The sequence below is a fragment of the Pygocentrus nattereri genome, chromosome 24 (genome assembly GCF_015220715.1).
Source record: "Pygocentrus nattereri isolate fPygNat1 chromosome 24, fPygNat1.pri, whole genome shotgun sequence".
In the NCBI taxonomy this organism is placed as follows: Eukaryota; Metazoa; Chordata; class Actinopteri; order Characiformes; family Serrasalmidae; genus Pygocentrus; species Pygocentrus nattereri.
In genome coordinates this window covers 16,834,569-16,859,005 of record NC_051234.1, presented here as the reverse complement: position 1 = coordinate 16,859,005, position 24,437 = coordinate 16,834,569, and the positions used below count along the sequence as shown (strand labels likewise).

The following is a 24,437-nucleotide window of genomic DNA, read 5'->3' as shown; positions in this document are numbered from 1 at the left end:
TGCACACCTCATATGACTGACTGGTTTGAGATAAATTGATTTAAAAACTAGAACCAGGTGGGCTTATGGTAGAATAAAAACCTGCAGTCAACCCTGCCTTTTCTGAATGAGATTGGTATCCCCTATGTTAGACTGCACAACTCAAACTTTGGCATCTCTCTCCATTGGCAAACACAGACCCGCAGCCATTATTCTTTCTTTATTTCTTTTTTATTTATTTGAACCTCAGAATGAACAGAATTGTCTAATTTTATCCTGCACTTTGTGCTGTGAGCTGTAATGAGAGACTTAACAGTGCTGGTAACCATACTGTGAGACTCTAAAAAGTACTTAATAAAGAGCAATGTATTTTTGTAATCTAGCTAATACCATTATGTATACCATTTTATGCATATATTTTCAGGCATGGCAAATGTATATAATTATTACAAGGTTAATTCAGGTTAAAAGGTTAAATGTGAGTATTATGAAAAATCAATTTTGTATACCTGCAAATAAAAGACCCCTCTATATCAATATTGCTAGAAAGAGAAGGCAATCACAGGTTTATTATTTTGATGGACATGTGTCCGGGGTCAGATGTCAAAGAATGATCTTTAAAGAAATATGAGGGTGTGCTGTTCTGCCATCCATTTGTCCAAAGTGCAAAGCCAGGGTACAGGGGCTGGGTGAAGTTAGAGCGGACTCTGTGGAGCAAGGTCATTGTGCTGGAGACACTGTAAAAGGACAGTGTTCCTGCCCTGTGATCTAAATAGACTCCCACTCTGGTGGTTGACTTGGGGGCCGGGATTGTGATGTTTTCATTGTCATGGCGAAACACGTAAGTCAGGTGGAAGCAGTCCAATCCCCAGGACAGAGCATCTCGTCCAAAACCCACTGCCAGACTCTGTTTCCTTCTCTGGACGCCCTCACACAGGCCTATTGTGCAAATTCCACTGTCGCTGTACTCCACCTCCCAGTAGCAGCGTCCTGTCAGGCCTTCTCTGCATAGCGCTTGAGGCCACTTGTTCACTAATGAATTATTAGAGGCACATTTAACAGCTCTCTTGCTTGAATGCACACTGAGGTTTGGGTGGACAATTGAGGACGCCAAAGTAAGATAACAGGAATCTGTAAAATGCAAAAGCTGGATTCATAATGGAATACTGACCAAATGACCTATTGAGCGCATGATGCTGTTGATCATGGCTAATGGACTCAGCATTCACCAATAAGCATTTTTTCACTGCACAAAGTACAGGAACCTTTTGTAGGAACTTAACAAGGTTGCTGTTTTATGGTTGGTACCTGTTGCACATTGGTACTAACAGGACCTAATGTTACTTGAGGGAGCTCTTTGTCTTTGATAACACTTGTAGCTGAAGCTACATTTAGCAAATTCTTCAGTCTTGCAGCTGAAGATAAAGTCACCAAGCACTATTACATCACCAATAATTGCATAAGAATGTGAACTAGAATGGCAGATAACTGAGTGACATTTATTAGTTAGGAAGCTGACTAATGGCACTATTAAGCATTTATGCTAGCTTCAACAGAACAAGTGATGTAGCTCATAAGTTCATAATTAACAGAGAAAAATAAGCTAAAATTGCTAAGTCAATTGACTGTTCCAGTGAACTAGAACCACAAATTGGTCTTGTTAGTTCCTGTTTGGGTCACTTGTGGTTTTTGAATGTGCAATGGAAAAATGCCCCAACATTCTAATGGAGTTCAATTGACCAAACAAGCCAAATGAACCAGTGTGAATGAGGGAGAACATATTGGAACATTGCAAATAGGGGAGAACATTTGAGAACAGTGGTTAATTTTCTTGTATGTTAATGTTTGTGTAATCTGTTGTCAATGCTCATTGGCCAATTTCAGATACAACTACTACATAGGTGTACTTTGTAGGAATATCATTACTGACTGTAGCCCATCGGTTGTTATCAACCACTCTAGACCCTATAGCATCTTTTTTCCATGCACAATTTGTGTTAGTCATCTGCTAGCCTTTTATTACTGTTTCTGACCACAGTACCACTGTTGGCTGGATATTTTTTGTTGGTGGGCTATTCTCAACCCACCAGTGGTATTTCAAAACTCCAGCAAAGCCACTGTCGGTTTATGGAGGTCCTTTATTTGTTCAATTGATGGACAGCATAGGTGGCTGCCAAATTGTGCCCCAAAAGTTACTCAGTGATCGTAAACCTTTAAAGTGCACCTATATCCCAGATTACACTGACCAGACAAACACAGACATTCTACCTACATTTTACAGTTGTGTGCAAAAGTTTGGGCACACCTGATTGAAGTTTTATTCATTTTCTAAGTGAAAATAAGTTAACACATCTCCTACAGGAAACACACATGTGCACATATTAATACACAATATAGATTTTTTTATATATTGGGAAAAAATAAAACATAAAATGTGCTCTGTGCAAAAGTTATGGCACATTTTAGATTTTATTCTTTCCAGTCTGTTAAACTCTACAAAAAACCAGAGGTACTGCACTTAGAGTTGCAGAAAACGCCACATTCAAATTTGTGCCCTGTAGATGTAATAGATTATTTTCACTTAGAAAATCAACAAAACAGGCCATTTCACCAGGGTTGTTCAAACTTTTGCATTCAAATGAAACCTGTCTGGGAAAAAGTCCAGAAAAAGTACCAGTGAATCAAATTAACCAGAGTGAATAAAAAGAGAACACTCTAAATCAGGGCTGCGCGAAGTATGGACCATGGGTCAAAACTTGGTTGTGAGACAAAACTTGCCCCCTAGTGACGTTTGATTTTGCCTGCCAGAAACTAACCCTTTTTAAAAATAGTACATAGAACTTAAATTCTTCCTTTTCAAAGTGCATTTTTCTAACTATTTACAAACAAAACATGTGTGATGCTACTAAATACATTGGTTATCTGTATACTGTTTTGTCTTTTTGGCCCTTAGCCCAACACAAACATTTTTGCACCCCTGGTCTAGATTCATCTAACAGTCAAACACACGGAAGACGCACTAATCATACGCTTGTGTTTGTTTGCATTAGTCCATGTTTGTTCTGTTGGTGTACTTTGGCTTTGAATGGTAGGTGTTTCTGATAAAATGGCCAATGAGTGTAGGTAGGCATACCTAATATCTAGCAACTTAGAGTAGATTTTCAGTGTACATTTGTGAGGGCCCACACACACAGTGTAAAAGTAGTCCATTCTGTGCAGACCAATGTTAATGATTCTGTACAGTTCCTGTGTGTGTGTGTTAATACAAATGTGTGCATATAAATATACAGACTTACAGTGTAAAAAGTCTTCCCTTGTCGTTGGTTCTGGAGCAACAAACAGTACAGATGAGATTTGTAAGGCAGATTATATGATATAAATTAATTTGAGAACTTCTTGACCAGTCAGCATGCCATTACTAACCTGGGATGGGATTCAGTGGTGCTTGTGGTTTAGGGGTTGCTGTTTGAGAGAACAGGCATTAGTAAGAGCTGTAAAGTAATTTATTACAGGAAAAACAAAACAAAACTTGACACTTACTTTGCCTTGGCTTTCCCCTCTGGAAAATCTGGACCTCCTCAACTATTAAAACAAAGACAGGATGTAGTAATACTTTGACCATGACCAAGGGTATTAATTATGAATGAAACCTGTTACGAATAAGTAAAGTAAGTATATTATTAAATGGTTAACACAGACCAACCCTCCTCTTGCAGATCTATGCTACTTGCTGAAACTTTGTTTTGACAATGTTGAAATATATACTTTAAAGTATTTACAGAAAGAAAACATTACATTTGAAATGCCAAGTATCTCACACTTTTACATTAGATTTACATGGTCATTTATGACCATTTTTATTCAAGATTTTAAATTCTAATCATTAGGGTTGTTGCAGAGTTGTCCAACACCTGATCCTGATAATCAAGGTCCTTCTGGATTAGACTGAATCAACTTCTTCTCTTCTGATACAAATTGGAATAGCTGAGCTTAAAGTGTTGCAGAACACCAATTACCAATCTGATATCAGTGCTGTTAATGTACATGTTGGTAAGTTCATAAACACAATGTAGAGGCTTAGGTACCCCAGTGGATAGGATAAAACATTATTTTAAGAATTATGCATTTTTAAATTTAATTGTCATCGATAGTTTATAAAATCGCACATTTTTATAATGGCTGTGACTAAAAAGAAAATTTGAAAATGTCGATCTGTTTAAAAAAGTCTGTTTCAGTATCAGGATACAGTATATCGGATCAGCATCACTAATAATAAAGTTGGAAATCGATTCTGAGGAAAGGCAGTTCTGCAAGAGGATGGTTGTCAAACATTGGTCTAGACCATCAAACTCTGACTTGTTTCGAAGATGTTGCTCATCTCTGTAGTGCAAATGTCCTCCAGGCTCTTCTGTAGTTTTGAAACGGAGTGAACGACTCTCTCAAATGTGACTTTAGGATTAGGAGGGGGGCTGGCCAAAGTTTCAGTCCAAGATGGACATGTCAAGGACAGGAAATTCTACAAAGACAGTATAAATATCATTTGTATGGGCACCCAAATCACATATTTTGTTAATTTTTGAAGAAGTAAAAACAAAAACTTCTGCAGCATGTTATTTAAAAAAAACCTTTTTTTCTGCAAATGCTAAATTCATATTTTAAATTTGGTTTAACAAAATTGAAAAAGTTAAATTGTGTTGTGTGCAAAAGTTTAGACACCCTACTAACTCAGTGCTAACTCAAATGACCTACTTTAGTAGATGTCACAATTGGCAATGCTTTTTGTAGTCAGTTAGGAGCCTTTCTATTCTTTAGGAACTTTCACCTACTCATCCTTCCAAAATGCTTCTAGTACTGCGGTATTCTTGGGCTGTCTTGTGTGAACAGCATGCTTAAGATATTCCAGTTTTCCATGATGTTTACATCAGGAGACCGTGGGCCATTCAAACAGCTTTAGCTTTTATTCAATTAGTTCATGATGCATGTTGAAGTAAGTTTTAGGTCATTGTCCAGTTGTAGAAGGCAGCCTCTTTTCAGCTGCAGTTTCTTGACTGCGTAATATCAACATCATCAGTGTCAATGGAATTCAGTCTTCCATCTATCCATGAAAGATTTCCTGTGTCACTGGATGACACATAACCCCAAAGCATCATAGATCCACCCTTCACGATTACTAGTCATTTTTAACAAATGCTGCTCCTTTTTTACCCTAAACATACTTTGGTGATTTTGGTCAAATTTTGAGTTCACTTTCACTTCATCTGTCCACCTCACTTATTTGCAAAATGTTTTATCAAATGAACCATAAATAAATAACTGTATTAACATTTTAGAACAGTTATTTTTAAAATTTCAATTTCAATTCAAAAAGTGTATATATATATATACATATATATATATATATATATATATATATATATATACATACACATATGCACTAAACCCCTTCACTTACATATATTATTACATTATTATATTAATACATATGTGGGTCCACACTTCAAGCCCTTATTCTCACGTAACTATATAAACTAACATAATAACAACATATATGTGATCTTTAAAAACTTATGAATGATGATAATGTCAAACCTGCAGGAACTCAAAGGGATCACAAGTCTGTGAGGTCTCCTCTTGCTCAGCGCTTCTCGTCCTGAGATCCACAATCTCCATCTCAACTTGCTCTAGGATTCCCTCAGCTCCTCTGACCTCATTCTCCTCCTGTGTTTTCAGCTGCTCCATCACATCTGAATGCATCCTCTCAATGGAGGCCAGCATCTCAGTAAACATTCGCTCAATCTCATCACGTGCTAGCTGTGCAGAGCACTGTTTGGAGAAATACCAAAGCAATTAAATACAAAAGTATTAAATATATGGCACATTTTTTGAAGGCTACCAATGTTGAAACATGCACAAGCATTGAGTAATGTGTTAATAAAGCAACATGTGCATATTTTGAACGGCTCATGTCTGTATTCACAAGGCAGCATAAGATGTTTACTAAGCAAATGACATGTACTGACATACGGGCCTCAAATTGAATTTATGGACATCTGCTCCACTTATAACAAAGTCTCACTGACTGAACTTTCTGCATAAACAAACATCCATCCATCCATCCATCCATCCATCCATCCATCCATCCATCCATCCATCCATCCATCATATTCCGCTTCTCCGGGATTCGGATCGCGGGGGCAGCATCCTAAGCAATGAGGCCCAGACCTCCCTTTCACCAGCCACTTCCACTAGCTCCCTGGGGGGGGGATTCCAAGGCGCTCCCAGGCCAGCTGGGCGATATAGTCACGCCAGTGTGTCCTGGGTCTCCTCCCGGGTGGACTTGCCTGTGACACCTCCCAAGGGAGGCGTCCAGGAGGCATCCTAACAAGATGCCCGAACCACCTCAATTGGCTCCTCTTGAAGTGGAGAAGCAGCGGCTCTACTCCGAGTCCCTCACCGAACTTCTCACCCTATCTCTAAGGGAGAGTCCAGACACCCTGCGGAGGAAACTCATTTCGGCCGCTTGTATTCGTGATCTTGTTCTTTCGGTCATTAACATATGTTGTTTGCATAAACAAACAACATATGTTAAATGCTAATAACATCCTAGCATGATAGAAATGTAAGCACAAATAAAACAGAATAATCTTCACTGCTGGGATGCTTTAGGATTCTTTATTTCATGAACAATTTCTTTTTTTTTTAACCAATTTTGTTAACCAGTGCTACAACAATGCTACTACTATGGTATGTTAGTCCCAAGCTATCAGTTTTAGATCAGCATTATGTTGGATTTTGATGTCAGCTTTAGTTTCAGTAGATATATTCAAGCTTGTAACACGCATGTAAGTAACATATTTTTTACTTTTTATGTCTTAGTGTTTAACCTTCTGTGACAGCTTGAAATTGAAGTCTTTTATTATCAGACTGTTAGCAAGTTGGCTTTCTTCTAACCTGTTCAGTCTATTCTAGAGAGGGCAAAATATATCCAGCTGCAGACAATACATGTGCAAACCTGTTAAAGAGAGCCAGTTAGCAGCAAGCTGATATTAAACGCATTCTTTTTTTATTTACAACAACACAAGTAACACACATACATCATAATAACTAACAGACATCAACAATAAACAACAACATGTAGTCGCTTTGTTGGCTACCCTCAGCCTTTGCAAAGCCACACCTCCAGAGTCTCAGGTGCCAGCCAGTAGCAAAAAGTTATGATATTAGCTATATGTATTATATTATTTTAAACAGCTTATGCTGTCATCATGCAATTACTGGCATAAGCTTTTTATAATAACCCAAGCATTACAGTCCCTGTGAAATCAAGACATGCGCTTGTCATTTGCCTGCACTTGAAAAAGCAAAGCCAATTCACAGCACTTACAGGTCACAATGAACCAACTGAAGCTTACCTTAATAGTTTTAATTGCTTTTCTCAAATCCTGACACACCTTCTCTTCCTGCTGAATCCTCTGATTTATCTTCCTGTTCCAGTTCATGATCACCTCCTTGAAGACAGAGGTGATTTCGTTTAAAGGCAAAGAAAAACAAAGACCCGGCGATCCAAACCCCTGTAATAAGAACAGTTACCATTCTGCACCAGCAGGAAATAAAACAAGCCCAACAGCCTCGGTGCTCTGAGCTAGAGCCCGGCCGACACAGGATTATTTGCTAGAACGCACAGGCCTTTCATACAGCGTTTGTCGGCGGAGCAGAGCAGGAGGTTTTACAGACATTCCTTTTTTTAGATAAATGCTCACATCAGTCATTCTGCTCGAGAAAAATAGCGTTTATAAAACAGTATGGTATATTTGTTTAGCTCTGTTTGATTGGCTGCCCTGAGTTGTGCCTCATTGAAAAAGCAGGCCAGGCTGAAGTATTCCTTATAATTCAGTGTGAATGAGTGGGGTAATATGTTCACTTATGCTGATCTACTTATACTGGTTGAAATGCTTTCTGAATTGCGTGTTTTCTCAGCACTGTACAGCTCACACGTACCACTTTCTCATCTCGGGCAGTCTCAGCTGGCACTGTGTCGTGACCCTTATGTTCGCCGATAGTGCACAAATAACACACGCATGTCTGCTCGGTGCGACAGTAAAACTCGTAGAGCCGATCGTGAGCGGGGCAGATCCTCTCCTGCAGCTTCCTGCAGGCCGGGACGAGTCGGTGCTTCTTAAAAGCAGGAGACTCATAGTGGGGCTGAACGTGATCGGCGCAGTAAGAGACCAGACAGACGAGGCAGGAACTGACGGCTGCTTGCTTGTCGCTGCTGCACACGTCGCACAAGACCCCCGCGGATCCGGATCCACAGACAGCTGGGGATCTCTGCTGTGAGGTCTGCGAGGTTTCCCTGAATTTCTCCACCAGCTCGGCGAGCACTGTGTTGCGGTTTAGCTCGGGCCGAACGGCGAATCTGCGCCAGCACTGTGGACAAAAACAGCCTTCGTTGTCTCCACCGTAATCCCAGTGCTCCCTGATGCACATCATGCAGTAGCTGTGTCCACAGGGAACGGTCACTGGATCTGTCAGCAGGTCCAGACAGATTGAGCAGCAGAGTTGCTGCTCTTTCACAGGAATGTTGGCCTCCGCCATGTCCCCTGTGCTCCGAGTGCACTGCACTCCACTCGCTTTCACTTTTGCTTCACTGGAAATGTGAGCCCTGCTCATAACTGCTTGAGTGAACGACTGAAATAGTTTGGCATCTTTTACATTGTCTGATATTCCAAACATGGTCAGGACCTGCTAGCCTGCAGATAAATCCTGGGGAAAACAGTCATTATGAAGCAACTCCCTGTTATTCAAAGTACACACTTAAAAAGATGGTTGTTTGGTGGATATTTAATAAAGGAAATGGTTCTATATAGAACAATTTACATGCTTAAATCGTTCTTTACATGGTGAATGGTTCTTCAGAATAATGTATTTGGTTTTATATAGAGCCTTTTTGTAAATGGTTCTTCTCTTGTTGTCTATGCAGAACCATTTTCAAAAAGGTTCTATGTAGGATCATATACAACACTTTCTCCATCAATCTGAAAAACTGTTTCACCATGTAGGCATGAAACGGTTCCATTGTCTTTACTAATGAACCATTGAAGGGCCACCTTTTTTAAATGTGTAGGGGGTGACACCACAATTTTTTTGCCAAGTAATATCAAGTAATACCTAATAAGATCAAGGCTATCAATGCAGATACCAGTTATTTTCAAACAGAAAATTCTTTGTGATATCTTCAATGAAAACCAGTAAAAAGTGCATCAGTTTTATCCTTTTATTTGATGATAAGGTTTTGGCCTACTTTTTAAAGTCTATTCATGGTGAAGAGATACATGCAGGACAATGTAATACCTGTACGCAAAATAATATCCACTACTTACCACCATTTTACCATTTTATCAATATTGCATGTAAAAAACTCATAAAATGCATGTAGGTTCACTAGTCATTTTAGACAATCAATAAAATGCCTTAAGAATCACATTATGCAGAAGTTGATGGAGTTTCTGTTTAAAAAAAACTTTTTACATTTGCTCTATTTGCACATTTTTGAGCTATTTGAGCTCCTATGTGTGAAAGGTGCTACTCTAGTACTACTTCTAATAATAATATAACAACATCATTGTTATTAATGTTATTACACAATGCTTTACCTAATTATTTAAGAAAAAGAAGAATGTTGTTGTTGTTTTGTTGTTGTTGTTTGTAGTAGTAGTAGGAATCTTATGAAGTGATGGCATGTTTGAAATGTAGCCCTTATTTTCTTCATCTGGCCAGTCAAGTAACATCAGATGTGTGATGACGTACTTACTGCATTCTTGCTTTGTATGTGGTGCACAAGCTGTCAGAGCCACTCCACTGAGTTTCATTGTTAAATTATATTGAATCCAGATGTAGCTGACAGAGACTGGCTAACACTGAATGAATTGAGCTATTCATGTTTCAAGCATGCCTGCAGCGAAGGAAACTGCCTGATAAACGTTTCTATAGCATATAATACTACAGTTAGCCTAGTTAAGTGTGTGTGTATGTGTGTGTTTGTGTGTGAGTGTATATGTGTATAAGCAGAGTTTTAACTGAATTTGTGTTTGTTTTCACCCGATTTACCACATCACTGTGAACAATTGAAAGTGATATGTTGGCAAGTAAAAGCACCTTAAATGTAAATCACATATCTAATATTTCTCATTGTAAGATTGTTGTAAGACAATTATATGGTTATAAAACCAATTTTTAACTTATTTTTACTCCTGAAGTAATGGGATGGAAGATTATGCTTGTTTCAAGAAATAATGCTTGAAGAAAACATAAAAATCTGCCATAATGTATCTATCCTATCTAACCAGACTCCTATTTTTACATGTTATTTTGACAAAAGCAGCATGTTGTATCATCAAATAAAACACTACTCTGAGTAAACAAAATGTCTAGAATAATCTTAAAATGGTCTTTCAATGAACATATAATAATAATAATAATAATAATAATAATAAATTACATTTATATAGCACCTTTCACAAACCCAAGGTCGCTTCATATAAAAAAAAACACACTATACAGAGGAGGAGGAAGAAAAATGTGCATTAAACAGAAAAGTCTTTAAGTCAGATTTAAAAGAAGAAAGAGAAGAGCAGTCCCTGAGGGATTGAGGAAGAGAATTCCAGAGTTTGGGGGCCATGGCACTAAAGGACCTCCCTCCCAAGGTGGAAAGTCTGGTGCGTGGAACAGCAAGTAAGTTATTGCTAGAAGATCTGAGAGAGTGAGAGGGAGTGTAAGAGGTCAGCAGTTCTCTGAGGTAGGGGGGAGCAAGATTATGCAAAGCTTTGAAAGTGAGCAGTAAGATTTTAAACTTTATACACGACAGGACCGGCAGCCAGTGTAGCTGAGAGAGAACGGGGGTGATATGAGCTGAATGCTTAGTGTGGGTGAGCACTCTAGCTGCAGAGCTCTGAATGTACTGTAGCTTTTGGATGACTTTACAGGGAGACCAACAAAGAGGGAGTTACAATAGTCAATGCGGGACATAATGAAGGCATGAACCAGAGTTTTGGCATCTTTATCAGACAGGAACGGTCAGAGATGAGCAATGTTACGTAAATGAAAGAATGCAGTCTTGGTGAGGAATTTGATGTGCAGATCAAAATTGAGTGATGGGTTGAGTAAAACACCAAGATTTCTAACAACAGAACATATATATACCAATCAGACATAAAATTATGCCTATGCTCATTGTCCATTTTATCAGCTCCACTTTAGCACTTTAGTTCTACAGTTACAGACTGTAGTCCATCTGTTTCTTTGATACTTTGTTAGCCCCCTTTTACCCTGTTCTTCAGTGGTCAGGACCCCCATGGAACTTCATAGAACAGCTACTCTTTGGGTGGTGGCTCATTCTCAGCACTGCAATAACACTGATGTGGTGGTGATGTGTTTGTTAGTGTGTGTGTGAGCGGATCAGACACAGCAGTGCTGCTGGAGCTTTTAAATACTGTGTCCACTCACTGTCCACTCTGTTAGACACTCCTACTTTGTCAGTCCAGCTTGTAGATGTAATATCAGAGACAGCTCATCTGCTGCTGCACAGTTTGTGTTAGTCATCCATTACTATAGTCTGTAATTTTGGGGCCAAGTGCTGAGGCACATAGAGCATGAAAGTTTCCAATGCTCTGCTGACTTAATAAATGTAGAGTTCCAAACCTCCTCAGCTGTACGCTGGGAGCTTCATGGCATGGATTTCCATGGCTGAGCAGCTGTATGCAAGCCTTACATCACCAAGCACAATGAGTGTAAAGAACACCAGCACTGGACTGTGGAGGAGCGGAAATGCATTCTGTGAAGTGACAAATGCCAGGAGTTGCTAAATTTCCTTCAGGATCAATAAAGTATCTATCTATCTGTCGGTCGGTCGGTCGGTCAGTCGGTCGGTCGGTTCACACAAAGTGTGAAGTTTGGTACAAGAGGGCTTATGCTATGGGTTGTTTTTCAGGAGTTGGCCTATTGCCCCTCAGTTCCACTGAAGGGAGGTCTTAATGCTTCACCATACCAAGACATTTTGGAAAATTGCATGCTTCCAATCTTTTTGGGAACAGTTTGGGGAAGGCCCTTTTCTGTTCCAGCCTGACTGAGCCCCAGTGCAAAAAGCAAGGTCCATAAAGGCATGATTAGGTGAATTTGGTGTAGAAGAACTTGACTGGCCCACACAGAGCCCTGACCCCATATAAATGCCTATGGATTTAGAATGGGATGTCATTAAAGCTCCTGTAGGTGTAATGTGTATATTGCCTTAACTTAAGTGCTCAAAGGTGAATGTATCTTTTACAGGCACTAGGTGGAGACAAAGTACAGTCAAAAACAGTCAGTAGCTCTAATTCTAGTCAATGAGTTAATACTATGTACTGTAATTTAATTATCATGTTTTGTTCTGATGGGCTTCCTGATTGTTTGGGGTCCCAGAGACCTGAGAGGTGTCTTGTTAAAACCCAATAGACAGAAATTGATGGTCCTTTGGCAACAAAATACTTGTGAAAATATGTACATTTTTAAAAGTAAGTTATAGACAAAAAAGAGTAAGACAGACTAAAATGAAGAGGAAGGTTGCAAAGATTTGTGTATTTACATGCGCAGCAGTGGACAGATTTATTTAGTGAGGAGTATCTTAGAGCCCTCCACACTAATTTCAGAATAAAGCATGTAGGAATACATTACACTTAATAGATTTTTGTGTAAAGGACCTCTGAGACATACCACTAAGTCAAAATCATGTTATGTGCCAGTCCTCATAAAACAACGTTAAGTATGTTTGATCTTTTACAGGGTGCCTGGGACCTACAGGACCCCAAACATCAAATACAATGATGTTTAAATAAGTTGATTTATATCTGCTGGTAAGAAATTAAGTTGGAATTATTCTACGTAATTGTTTCAAAGTCAGAATTGAGAACACATTTTGGATTGGAATTTAGACTAAAATCCCTTATCTTTGATGGACCTTATATCTTAATTGTTTTTAGTTTATTCATACAAATAATTGAACATGCCATTTTGCCACTACCAAAACAATTTTTCTGCGGTGACAATTGTAGCTCATTTTGAGCAAAACTTAAAAAACACTAGCTAGCACACGACTAGCAAACTAGCTTTAAACAGTTGCACACGCATAAAATTATATCATTTTTCATTAAACACCAAAAAGTTACTTAACTGCAGAAAATTTGTATTTCAGTAATAATGTTACACACAGATTTTCAGACTCACCATGTGGCCATGAGGGACAGGGATGCAGTCACACTTCCTGCTCTGAAATGCAGGGGTGTGGTTAAATAAGGATCCACCTCTAGACTAAAACTCTATGTGTTTTGGTAGGGACATGAAAATGTCGGACATCAATTTTTTAACATATATATTTTTTATTTTAAAATTAAAATCATGATAAATCTAAATCTTTCATCTTTGATGTAAAGAAATAAAAAACATCTTTAAATAAAATACAAAAAGTATTATTTTAATAAGTTGAAATTTAGAGGTTAGGGTTTGGGACAGCCACCTCCCAAAAGAAAGCGTCCCAAAAAAAAGTGATGATTTTGCATCTATTTATACAAAATAACATAATTCTTGAAAATATCTAAGTCTGAATGATTGTTTCAGGCTTTACAGTTTCAACTAATTCAGTAAAATGGTCCATGTGATAACTGCATTGCTTAAAAAAATCAGCAATGACTTGATTCTGTTGTAGTTTCATCACCCTCATGTAAAAATAATCACAAATAGGCGACAGGATGACAATGTGTGGCTTCTTTTAAATTTAAATTTTTTATGTCATTTCTTACAGAAGTTTCTGCATAGCCATAAAATGCAAAATTATACATGTAGATAAAGGAAAAAAAATTAAACAGACAAAAATCTTAACAGATGTGATTTTCACTCATACAATTGACTGAGCTTAGCTGGCAGTTATGCCAGCAATAATTCAATTCACGTTTATTTGTATAGCACTTTTTACAACGAGGTTGTCACAAAGCAGCTTTACAGAAGTTTGAAAACATACAGTTACAACAAATATCCCCCAGTGAGCAAGCCAGAGGCAACGGTGGCAAGGAAAAACTCCCTCAGACTGGAAGAAGAACCAAGACTCACAAGGGGTGACCCATCCTCCTCTGGTCAAACAGTGTTTAGAAACTGCACTGATAGAGGCAGTCTCTGACTGAGGCAGTCTCTGACTGAGGCAGTCTCTGACTGAGTATTTATGAAAAGTATACATTAAGTGTACATTAATAAGTGTGCAAAAAAAATAGATCAATGTTTGTCATTTTCATTTCATTAAGGTTATGGTAGCTTGAGCTAATAGAAATGAAATTGGGAAAGAAATAGAAAAAGGAAATAATGCTCTAATAAAGATAGAACCTTTGTGTTTTATCAAAATGACTAACACAAATAATATATTCACTGTCATTTGTACACATTCAGACCCTCAGTTGATTGTGAATATCAGTACACTGTGGTTGAGTGTATACAGATTTTACACTGGACTACTGGAGCTTTTCTGCCTCTGAGCTTCATCCTCCTCCCCACAGTTCATGTTAGACCGGACCACCATATGCAGCAGTCCTTTACGTGAGATAAAAACACACATATGCAGAAACACACATGTGGTTTATTAACTGTTATTAATATTCTCAGTGTCTTTATATTGTCCTACAGCAGTTTTTCACAATGAGCATAGGTACAGACTGTTTATGTAAAATGCACTTTCATGTAGGTAACATTTCAGAAAAAAAACCAGCTGTTTCTTATTATACAGTAATTCTCCATGTTGTATCATGATGCAGTTTAAGACATAGATTATAATGTTCATTATATCTCTCTATTTAGATTAGGAGCTAAATTATCCAAGCTTTCATTTTTTGTTATAATCACTTCAAAGGATATCGTTTTGGCTGTACAGTACTGTGCAAAATTCAGAGACCACCCTTTCATTTACTTTCTAGTCAAAACATCCATTAAGTATTTTTTTTTTTTTTTAATGTCAGGTACAAAAACAATACGCATGAAAAGCAGGAAGTACAAATAAGCCTCACTAACTAAATATAATTCTTTCAGCATTTCAGCATCAGTATTCATGGTTTTCCTTTGTCACAGCTTCCATGCTTTCCATTTCTCAAAGAAATCTGCAGGCATGTTTTTCCACACTTTCAAAGTTCAGACTTAGAAGTTGCTTACATTTTCTGCTTATCATGATTCAAGTAATCCCAATGATAAAGATGATTCACCAGTCCATAAAACTGTACAGCCCATCTCAGATGTTCAGTTTCAGTGTTGTAATACAAATTTTCTCTGCTTTTTCATATTTCCTTTTTTCAGTAATAGCTTTTTGTACAGCTACACATCCTTTCAGACTCATAGCACTGAGTTCTCACAGTGGAAGGATGGACAGAATCACCTGTGAAGTTTTGCAGATCTGAAGAGTGGGCTTGATTTTCTCCTCTCCCTCTCTCTCTCTCTCCCTCTCTCTCTCTCTCTCTCTCTCTCTCTCTCTCTCTCTCTCTCTCTCTCTTAGGGAAAGCTTTAAATACTGTTTAATTGATGGTGACAAATTTAGTGGTCTACCAGGTCTTCCACATTTTTTAAGAATCAGATTTCTTTAACTTCAGTTTTAGAAGCTTTCTTTGACTTTCCTCTTCCTTATGCAAGTGGTTTATCTCCTTTAGGTAAGTGGCTGTAGGGTGCACAAAAATAAAGAGTGGCCAAAGTATATTTATCCCATTCTAAAAGCAAAACAAAAAAGGTATCTCTAAAATGGCAACTTTATAGAAGGAAAAAAAAACGTTCTGCATTTTCAATTTAAGTTAGTGTTAAAACAATATTATTCCATGTTATTTTGAAGCATTTCTATTGATCCATTCATTGTGAATTTTTTACACAACTTGAAGAGCAGCTGCAACTGTCAAAAGGTGTAGAGAAATGAAAATTTCCCATGAAATGAAAATGACCCATATTTTTTGGACAGTAATGGTAAATTTCCAACCTTTCCAACAATTTGCACTGAAGTACCATTTTAACTGAAAACTGAATAAACAAAATGATGATTCCTAACTTCGGCATGGTAATGCATATCAAAATATGATGTGTGATTTTATGTATTAATGTTATCCAGCAAAGGTTTCATGTTGAACATTTCTTTTTTTACAATAATTCAAACTTTATACTTTTTGCTGCGTGTTTCATAATGCATATCATTTTGGCCACTAAATCATCTTGAAAATGTTGAGCAGTAGGCCTGCTGGCCTTACGGAGGCTGCTGTAGCCTTGAATAGGCCTCTGCACCTGGGAGCGCAGTGATGATACACTCACACACACACACACACACACACACACACACACACACACACACACACACACACACTCCACTACCATATCCCCACCATCTCTGACCACAGTACACACATTACCCAGTGGGTATAATTATTTTGCATCGGATGGCTGTCTCTCTCTCCCTCCCTCGCTCTCTCTCTTGTTTACTTGGGCTCTGTCTTTTTTGCTCGCGCTCTGTCTGGGTCGTGCTCCAGCGGCCTGCGAGTCAGCCGTAGGGACTCAGTGGATTTATCTCTCAGAGCTGAATGCCGCTGATGGTGGCGTGGAACAGGTGGAGGATTACTCATGACCAGCGGCCCTGGAAAGCGCTCCACACCGGGAGCGAAGAAACCTGCCTCAACCCCCGATGTATCTCTCTCTCACACTCTCTCTCTCACTCTCTATCTTTTACTCTCTCACACTCTCTCTCTCTTGCTTTTTCTCTTTGTCTCTCACTCTTGAGCTCTACCTCTCTGACTCTCTCATCGTCTCTCTTTATTGAGCTCTACCTATCTCTGTCTCTCTCTCTCTGTTTTCCTTTCTCTCTCTCTTTCATAACCTCTTCCATAAGCTCACTCTCTTTTTCTTTATTTAACCTATTTTTCTCACTTTCTCCACCTTTCTTGTCCTTTCTCTTTCTTTGTCTGCCACATTTTCTCACTTTCATTGTCTCTTTGTCTCCTTTTCTCTTCATCTCTCTTTTTTGTTTGTTTACTTATTTTTCTATTTTACTCTCTCTCTCATCTTTGGCCTTTTCCACTAAATCTGTTTCTTACCTTCTCTTTCTTTTTCTGTTTACCTCTTTCTGTCATTCTTTCCATCTTTCTCTTTCAATTTGACAATCTTTATCTCTTGATTTCTCACTGGTCACAGAGGTCTCCCTACTGGCTACTTTTCTTGCTCTGTTTCCATTCCCTCCTGTCTCTCCCTGTCCATTCCTCTCTTTCCTCCATCAGCCCATCGCTTTGTCCTTTGGCAAAGAGCAGGCCACTAATCCAAGCACCACTTTACCCCCCTGAGTGTCCGAGAGAGGAGAGACAGAGCGAGAGACAGAGAGAATGAGAGAGGGAGAGAGATTAGAGAAAGAGAAGCAGTCAGTGTGTAGACCTCTGTGGCCAGTGCTGCACCTCGTCACACTGCACCAGAGTTTGTCTCTGTTTGTTCTCCGGGGGGCTCCTGTCTGAAAATCAACATATGCACTCATCATCGTGTGCTTTTCTGGAAGAAGCCCGTCCGCCTGCGCCCGCCGACCTTGTCAAGTGCGTCTCGCAATGCTAAACTGCAAAAGCTCCTTGGGTAAAATCGTCCTGTCGCTCGCGATTAGCGTTCACGGCAGGCCCCCGGATTCAAGGGCCAGAGCGTGCATGTGTGTGTACATTCCTTTCTGTGTGTGTGTGTGTGTGTGTGTGTGGTCTGTCGTCTTTTCTCTCACGGGTTTTTGGTCCCGCGGCCCATGAGCGCCGGTGTGTAAGTCAAACTGCCGGCAACAGGCAGAGAGACCCACGGACTTGTGGAGACTCATCAGAGTGACAGGCCAGCAGTGTGTGTGTGTGAGGCCAACAAGACCCCTGGCACATCCCAAACCCAAACCAACCCCCACCCCCAATTCCATCTCCCCATAACCGTCCAAAGGAATGGTATGCTCTCCTCTGTGGTTTGTAGGAAGTTTTGTCGTGGGGGCCATGTTTCTTTTTTTTTCCCCTTTTCCCGTGCGGGATGGCGGAAGGTGCCCGCAGGGGTGTGTGTGTGTGTGTGTTGGAAGGGGTGCCGTGCTGGATTAGGAGCTCGCTGGCTGCGTTTGACGGCAGACCTGGACAGACAAGCCCTGCCAGGCACAAACTGCTCAGCCCCATGATGTCAGGAGGACAAAAAAAAAAAAAATTAGCCTGCGCTGGAGCACGGAGACAGATGACACCCAGCAGGAAGCTCCAGCCAAATCTGTAAGCAGCCACGATCCAGCTGACTCGCCCTAGGGTACCTGTCTCCGTGAGGAGGAATCCACAGCACACCGTGAGCTGTCAAATTAGCTCACAGCTCCGGAAAGGCTGAGGAGATGTGGCCCCCATGTCGCGAGCAGGGACGATTATAAAATGTTATTAATTCATTGTTGCCTCCCGTCCTGTTACAGGAAAAAAGTTGTAAAAAAAAAAGTGTTTTATATATATATATATATATATATATATATATATATATATATATATATATATATATATATATATATACACACACAAATATTTTCTTATATCTTTTCATGGGACTACACTATAGAGATGAAACTTGAATATAACTTAAAATAGTCCGTGTACAGCTTGTATAGCAGTGTAAATTTACTGTCTGAAAATAACTCAACACACAGCCATGAATGTCTAAATAGCTGGCAACACAAGTGAGTACACCTCACAGTGACCATGTCCAAATTGTGCCCAATTGTGCTGTTGTCCCTCCCTGGTGTTTCTTTACAACAGCAACCTTATAGGGTACACACAATATAGAATAAATATAGTAGTATACTTGCTGTATGTACATACTTATAAGGTTTTATACACTGTAGTTATATTTTATAAAAGTCAGAATCAGAGATCACCCTTAATTGAGCATAAAAAAAGGAGAAAACATATTTAGCAAAAAAGAACACAGAATTCTCAACAACTACATATAACATCAATTTTGTTGGCGATTTTCTTTTTGGGAGTAGTTTTTCAAAGATCTCTGCAGGGATATTTTTTTCCACACGTTCAAAGTTCAGTCTTAGAAGCTGGTTAAGTTTTCTGCATCTCACAATCCAAGTAATCATAAACACATTCAGTGATGCTGAGATCTGGACAATGGTGTGGTCATTCCATTGTTTTGAGAACACCAGCAGATTCTTTACTTGATTTGCAGGTTCTTAGGGGCTTCTTGACAGCTACACATCCTCTCAGAACCATAGGGTTGAGTTGGTTTCTTATAGTGGAAGGAAGGACAGAAACACCTGTGGATTTAGCAAGCCTGGAACTTGATTTTCTCCTAACTCTCAAAGATGAAAGAGTTTTTAAATACTCTGTCCACACACTGTCCACTCTATGAGACACATTTAATTTGTTGGACCACCTTGAAGATGTAAAGTCAGAGACAATAGCTCATCTGTTGCTGCACTAGCAGTGACACTGAAGTATTTAAAAATTCCAGTCTAATCCATTCATACCAACGCAACACACTCTAACACACCTCCACCACGTCAGAACAAGGTAAAAGGGAGCAAACAGAGTATGTTAGTACGTCAAAGAAACAGATGAACTACAATCTGTAATTGTAGGACTACAAAGTATACATACATGGGGTGTGTGTGTGTTTGTGTGTGTGTGTGTGTGTGTGTGTGTGTGTGTGGTGTATATATATATATATATATATATATATATGAAAGAAAACAAGAATGTGAACCTGGAATTTGTAACACAATATACACCATAACACAGTAGGGGAGTATAGGCAGCTGTGTATACTCCTGTGAAAACGTTCTATCTCTCTCTCTCTCCCTCTCTCTCACACACACACACACACACACACACACACACACACACACACACACACACACACACACACACACACACACACACACACACAAACACACAAACACACACACACACACAAACACACACACACACACACACACTACTTTCAGAAAAAAAAGAGGGAAAAATTTGCCAGAGGCAAGTATACAATTATTGCCCATGTTGAGCAGTCACCTGGGAAAGATGTGTGGTGTTTTGTGGGAAAAGAAAATAAGTAAATAAATAAATAAAGCTCATCCAGTTCAGTATCTAGTTTATGACCTTATCTTAAGAAAGAAAGAAAAAAAACATCTGCTCCAAAAAATGCAAGTTCTAAGGATTCATAACATACATATTATAAAAATAATAAATGGGGAAGATGTGAAAATGTACCATTACATGTTTTCAGTTTGACTGCCATGAAAAGCCATGAGGAACCAAAAGTAAATTCAGTTAGTGATGCTACAGTTTATATATTAGTCTCGGTTATACCATTTACAGCCAATGGCCTGAGCTTGAAGGTATCAATGAGGGTAACAGATTCCTCAGTTTCATTTCTATAATGTAAAATCTGTTCACATACACAAACACTGCTGCTACACCATGGCATGAAGTGAACTCCCTGGTCAGCTGTGTCTGTGCTGTGTCACTCATCTGACCCTCTGCAGAGAGAGAGAGAGAGAGAGAGAGAGACTCAGAGAACTCAGACCAGGTTGTCTCCTGAGGGACTTGCTGTGGCTGAGAGAGATGTGTAACAACATGGATGGAGGGAGTGCTATTCTCCTTTCTCTTTCCCCTCCTTATCACATTTCTTTTCTCCCCCTCTCCTACTGTCTCTCCACTCCTGTCCCTGTAGGTCATTTACAACTGTTCTTGGCTCAGCCTTGGAGGAACTAAATGCTGACATTTTTTATGAAGGGGAAGAAAAGAGCAGCATCAGTGAGGGCAAAGACATTCAAGAAAACATGATAATATTTCCACTGTAAACTGCTACATTTACTTGTATTATAACAATATTTCGCCACTGTCATAACAAGACGTTATATCTCTGAAATTGTAACGCAATAGCAGAAGGAAAGAAACATTCTTTAAGAATGCTAATGAAACAACATTTTGGACCATTCCTAACAGTACATTTGCAACCAGTGTGCAGCTGTCATTTCCAAATATACAAAACATGGGAAATAACTTCCCATGTGATTTATGATTTAACAGTGACATTATGCAAATCAAACAAATGTGGCTTTTTTTGGAATTTTCTGATGTAATCTTATACATTATAAATTCAGATTAAGATCTTACAGGGAAATTTTAGTTTATTTATTTTTGTTATAAAACATAAAATTCTGCATAATTATTTTGTTAAAAGGAAAGCCATGTTATTCAGAGTGTTTTGGTGTGAAATGCATTCTTCTAGTAAAACTTAATGAGTCAAAATTGTTCACCGTAGTCCTGATAGAAATCAGGCATCTCATGTTTATGAATACTCTGCCTGATTTTTGATATTGTTTTATAATTGTTTTGAGATAACATTTTGACCTAAAACATATTTTTAAAAATCCATTCATGCCAGAGAGGTACATATAGGGCATTCTCAGGCAAAGAAAACTTACCTTTTCAGATTTTGTATTAATTTACTGTTCTTAACATTACATATAAAAACTTAGAAAATGTGTAGATTCATTTGTCTAGTAAATAAAATGGCTATATTTTGGAATATATCATCGAAATCCATGGTTCTATCACTGTAAAGAAATCTGACTCTCCACAATGAACCATTTCACATTAAAATACTCGAATTATTGTGTTCACATCTCGACCATTTAGTTATGTAGAAATGAAAAAAGTAAAAAAAGTTCCTAAGTGTTTCTTAAAATTAAAAATCCTTAAAATTCCAGGCTTGTTCCATACTAAGGTTGACATTTCACTAACTACAGGGATGTCAGTGCAAACTGACTGAGCTATTCTTAGGTTATAAAGTGTATTATAAAACTTTGGGCCTGCCCATTAAAGGGGTTAAACTTAGGGTTATTGTTGAAAACCTGTAGAAACGTTACAGTGCATTAAGGAGTGTGCAAAAATGCTTTTTTTTTTATGCTAAGCCATCAAACCATCAAAGTTCTGTAGGTGATTATATGGCATCTGGCTGAAGAACACTTTTGAAACCTTTATGAAAGCAGCTGACCCAAACTTTGAACCACAGGTCATCTTGTGTTATGTACAGCTGTGTATTTTAGTACACCTGCTTGTCCTTCCATCCTTTACAGATCCTTATAATGAGTTTATTCACCCAGCAACACTGCATGAAATTAAATTACTGCAAATAACACAGCAAATTAACACCAGTGGAGCAACCACTAAGCGTCCAGAGAGGCTGTCACATGTTTGTCCTGAAGTATGAAGAAGATATATTGAACCACTTCAAGCAAATTGGGTCCAACATGAAAGCAGGATTCAGGCTAGTCATAAATGAAATGAGAACTGAAACGTTAAAGAGAAACAAAATGAGTAGTTTTAGCTAAGGATGGCTATGAGTGCTTGCAAAGGGCCATAATTTTGTGCAGATAAGAGAGGGACAGTGGGCCCATTGTGATAGTGATGGACTTGATGGCGTAAAACACTGATATAACCTTCTTCAACTATAGTGCGTTCATCAACAGAGTCTTTGAGAGACTACACCAGCCCGACGCCTCTGGCTACAAGGGCTGCAGGCCCGGTTCAAAGGCTTTGGGTTTGATACGGTGGGTGTTGGAGAGAACGACCCTCTATAATGATGGAGGAGATGGTTGGGGGAGTTAACAAGAGATGTGGGGGGAACATGAGACCGGAGAGGCTGCCTTGCGGGCCTCCTGCGCTCCCGCACAATAACGTGCCTTTGTCCCTCGTCCTGATGTGCCGCTCTTGGGTGCAAATGTCGATTTCACGCCCGCCTCGAGCGTGTGTGTTTTTCAAAGAAGCCAGCAATCAGCAGTGTGTCATGTGCGCTTAAATATAGCCTGAAAGATTCGCTTTCTTTTAAGATTCTCCAATAAGCAAACACTCAGCTCGGTGAGATGATCTTCTCACTTGGATAAGATGTCACCAAGCCGAATGACTCGGGGGTGAGGAAGAGCACAGCTCACAGCACAATGCAGGCATCCTCTCTTTCCTTTCTGCACAAGGCCTAAAGGTCTTATCTGCAGGGCTTTTTGACTAAGAGAATGGAGGAGCAAGGTCCATTTCCCCAACAGAAGCCAAAAAGCAAACCCTCCAGCATGCCATGGTTTTCAAGGTGTTTCTGGATGGGGCTGTAACCGATTTCACAGCAGGAATGCACATTAGTAAACGAGACGTGATTTGTTTTGGGGATGAAAGATGTTGAAGTGTTGTGTCTGTAAGCTGGCATGTTCGTTTGTCTGATCTTAATTCAGGTCTGTCTCTGGTTCTCCACATAAAAATTAGATTCAAATTAGTTCCTTAATGGATCTTGACTTGAGTCTACTGTTCTAAGAAAAAGAACACACAGTGTCATTGATGCAAAGCACAACTCTCAAAAAGCATTTGTAAATACCAAGCCAATTTGACTGCTATTGGCACCCCTTAATGGAAAACTTTTAGCCTGCTTAACATGAGTGAGTGAGTAAGTAACATGCCAGGTTCATAAGGTGCTCTGCATTTAATTACATTTAATAGTGTAGATCATTTTATTCCACTGAAAAGTTTCTTTAGACTCTTAATGTAAAATGGTTCTTTGAAGGACCATCCACCAAAAGATTCTTCAGAGAAACAGCAAAGGTTCTATAGCATTGCTCTAAAGAACCATTTTAAGCACTTTTTTTAGAGACTAATCATAGCCTCTAGAGCTTTTATGGTTCCTGCTGAGACTTCAGCTGTAAGCATTGGAAGCAATACACTTACACATTTCTCTTCTCATACAGCATTGTGTCTGGAGGACCTTTAAAACTGTATGACTTTAACTCTATCAGAAGCAGTATCATGAGGTCCAAAGACCTGAAAGTTTGCGCAATACTGTTTTTGTGAATGAAAATGCTCAGAGAGTGAGTGCTTCTAATGAATAATGCTCAAGACAAAAATCTTGCGCAATGCTTGAGACCAGTCTTGAGACCATAAAAAGTGGTCTTGGTCTTGACCTCATTTGGACTCGTTTTCAGAATAAAGTGGAAATTTTTATTGAGACCAGACGATTACAATGTCTCCTGTTGCCAAAATTTGCCACTCATTGCTCACACAAATAACCCCAAAACTTCTGTGAATTTAAACAATCAAATCACTTTTTTTCTGGCTCACCTAATGAAAAGGCAGATTTGGCAGCTACTGAGTGCTGGATGTCAGGCTGAAGAGAGGAGAGCTGCAAATGGAGTTCTAGCTCAGTTTGACAGGTCTAGAAAAATATTCACTGTGACTTGTCTCCAAATGATGGTGTATGTTGTTGGATTTCAAAGCTTCATTTGAAAAGACCCCTGAGAAAACAGGACAGAGCTGAGTTACTCTGTTTCAGTTTTTATGCATGTGAAGCCTTGAGCTACATATTCACTGCTGTATTTCTTTGTTTTCCAAAATGTTGTGTGTCTCTGTTTCTCC

The 24,437-nt window shown here is 39.0% G+C and overlaps 1 protein-coding gene across 1 annotated transcript; it reads right to left on the bottom strand.

Annotated features, from left to right (window-relative positions):
• Window positions 1-191: 191 nt before the first annotated feature.
• On the bottom strand, window positions 192-8,623 carry LOC108426571 (E3 ubiquitin/ISG15 ligase TRIM25-like). The gene is made up of 8 exons (XM_017696176.2): window positions 7,978-8,623; window positions 7,392-7,487; window positions 5,569-5,802; window positions 4,336-4,495; window positions 3,520-3,561; window positions 3,403-3,441; window positions 3,276-3,305; window positions 192-1,110 (listed from the first exon to the last, which is right to left on the bottom strand). The coding sequence occupies exons 1-8, from the start codon at window positions 8,572-8,574 to the stop codon at window positions 539-541; spliced, it is 1,770 nt and encodes a 589-aa protein (XP_017551665.2). The 5' UTR covers window positions 8,575-8,623; the 3' UTR covers window positions 192-538.
• Window positions 8,624-24,437: the final 15,814 nt, after the last annotated feature.